The sequence below is a fragment of the Plasmodium gaboni genome, chromosome 12 (assembly GCF_001602025.1).
Source record: "Plasmodium gaboni strain SY75 chromosome 12, whole genome shotgun sequence".
NCBI lineage: Eukaryota > Apicomplexa > Aconoidasida > Haemosporida > Plasmodiidae > Plasmodium > Plasmodium gaboni.
Genome location: NC_031492.1, coordinates 99,876 through 102,401, shown reverse-complemented (window position 1 = coordinate 102,401; position 2,526 = coordinate 99,876). Strand labels below are relative to the sequence as shown.

General features: G+C 23.9%; 1 protein-coding gene across 1 annotated transcript; it reads right to left on the bottom strand.

The window, feature by feature from the left end:
- Positions 1 to 16: 16 nt before the first annotated feature.
- Positions 17 to 2,526, bottom strand: PGSY75_1203000 (origin recognition complex subunit 1; the record flags this gene model as incomplete). The annotated part of the gene is made up of 1 exon (XM_018786623.1): positions 17 to 2,526. A coding segment is annotated over one exon (2,510 nt), but the record flags the coding sequence as incomplete, so codon positions are not given.

Below are 2,526 nucleotides of genomic sequence, written 5' to 3'. Positions count from 1 at the left end.
ATCCCTTTTGATTGTACTAATAAAAGTTTAATTTCTTTGAACAGTCAGGGTCTTTCATTAAGGCTGTTATGATCAATTGTGTTTCGACATTAAGTTCTATTCCCATGTCTCCAGATTCTTTATCAATATCTGGACTTACTTGTGCTCTAGTAATTTTTTGATTATTTCCTTTTTTGGAGGATTCATTGAAACCTAGTAATGCTTCTTTAGATTTATTTTTAGATATATCTTCTAATGGTATATATGGTCTAATAAGTAGTATGCCCATTTTAACTAATTTATCTAACATGATTTTAAAGAGTTCATTATCACTACACATACCTATATACTTTCCACTTGTTTCTATAAGTATTTTATATCTATTTACTACTTTTTTATATGGTATGACAAATTCATTTATAATTCTTAATTCAATGATAAGACATGTAAGAAAGATTTTAAAAGCCCAAGGTAAATAATTTATTGCATTTGTTAATGGAGAATCAAATAATTGATTGGTTGCTTCTGTTATATCTCTTGGAACGATTTTATTTCCTCTTTTATTTTCAAATGCCTTACGACAAATTTGTAATGCTTTTCTAATATCTCCTGATACATTAGCTACTTTTCTAGCACATAATTGAATAGCTGTATGATCTATAATTTCTTTACAATTTTCTAATCTTTCTTTAATAATTTTTTCAATTTCATCTCCTTTATATGGACTAAAAACTAATCGACCAAAAGCTAATCTTGATCTACATCTAGGTATTAGTCTATCTGGTAAATCCATTGTATTAGATATAGCAATAAGAACAAGTTTGCTATTAATTTTAGTAGGCCAATCAAATAATGTAAATAGAACTTTTTGTGTTTTTGTTATTAAATAATCTATTTCATCTATAATTAATATGGAAACATCTCTACTATCTTTTTGAGACCTATTAAATAATCTATCAATAATTTTAAATGAATTTAAAGCATTGGGTGGTTTTTTATTAAATAATTGTTTATAGAAAACTTGATATGCTGCATTAGGATGAACCACATTCATACCATTAATTTCATAAACATTAAATGATGGTAGTAATTTTTTTTTACTTTTTATTTGCAATAATTGTATTACACTATAGACAGTAGCTGTTTTGCCTGTTCCTGGCATTCCACTAATATATAAGATTTGATTACTTCCAGATTGTTTAATTCCAGATTCTAAGAATCCATGTACTTCTTTAATTTCTTTTTCTCTACATGGTAAATATTTAGGTACTACATCTAATTGCATCATACGTATAGCTTTATCTGTTGGATCTTTTATATTTTTTAATAAATTAATATAATAATTTTCTTGATCTTCTTTAAGAGACGATTGTAAATCGTTGTTATTATGATCATTTTTTTTCATAACATTGTGTGAAAATGAATCTGTATTACTATCTTTATGTTTGGTCGTTTTGGATTTATTAATAAAATTCGCATGTTTTGTATTAGCATTTGTATTAGCATTTGTATTTGCATTTGTATTTGCATTTGCATTTGTTGTTGTTTGTGATTTATTTGTATATCCCTTTTTATTATTTTTATTAGATCCATGTGTATCATTTGTCTTATCATTTATTTTATGATTTATCTTTAATTTTTCTATAATAAGTTTTAATGATTTATTTTTATTTAATTTTTTCTCATTAGCAAAATAATAATATAAATCACTAGAACCCAAAACTATATTATTCCAGTGTTCGTCATTAGGTATGAAGCATAATCTATCTTCTTTATCTTTTATATAATGTGTACATAGAAATTTATTTTTTCCTTTTCTTGCATGTGTATCTTCTTCAAAGTTTTCTATTTCATTATAAACATATATTTTTTTATAAATATAATTAGCATTTAATATTGTGAAGTTAATATTTCCTAGGAGATTATAATATTTAGTATGATCATTAAGATACATATTGAAATCTTCTTTACATCTCCTGGATGTTTGTTTTTTTTCTAGTCCTCTTATAAGTTCTTCATCACATTCGTCATAATAAAAACATATTTCTACTTCTATAATTTTACTGTTTGTGCTTTTATAGAAGCTTGAGATTTTTCCTTTTTTTAGTATATATATATTATCTTTTATATTATTAAATTTGGCATTACAGCTATTATTTTGATTCTTAATATCATCACATTTTAGATTATTCTTATTATTATTATTATTATTATTATTGTTGATGTTATTATTATTATTATTATTGTTGATGTTATTGTTGGGGGTATAGAAAATTAACACATCTTCTCCTATGCTATATTCCTCATCATTAATGATAACAGATTCATATATAATACCATCTTCATATTCACAAGAATTTTCAGTAACAAGTTTAATTGTATTACTTTTTATAGTTCTTTGCACTTCTTCCATTGTATATGTATTTATATATCTACTTTTGAATTTTTTTGTGATTTCCTGTGTATTATCTTTTGAATGTTGATTATATGTATTTATTGTTTTTGATTTATTGTATCTATTATTTTGAGTGTTATTTGTAGGTTTAT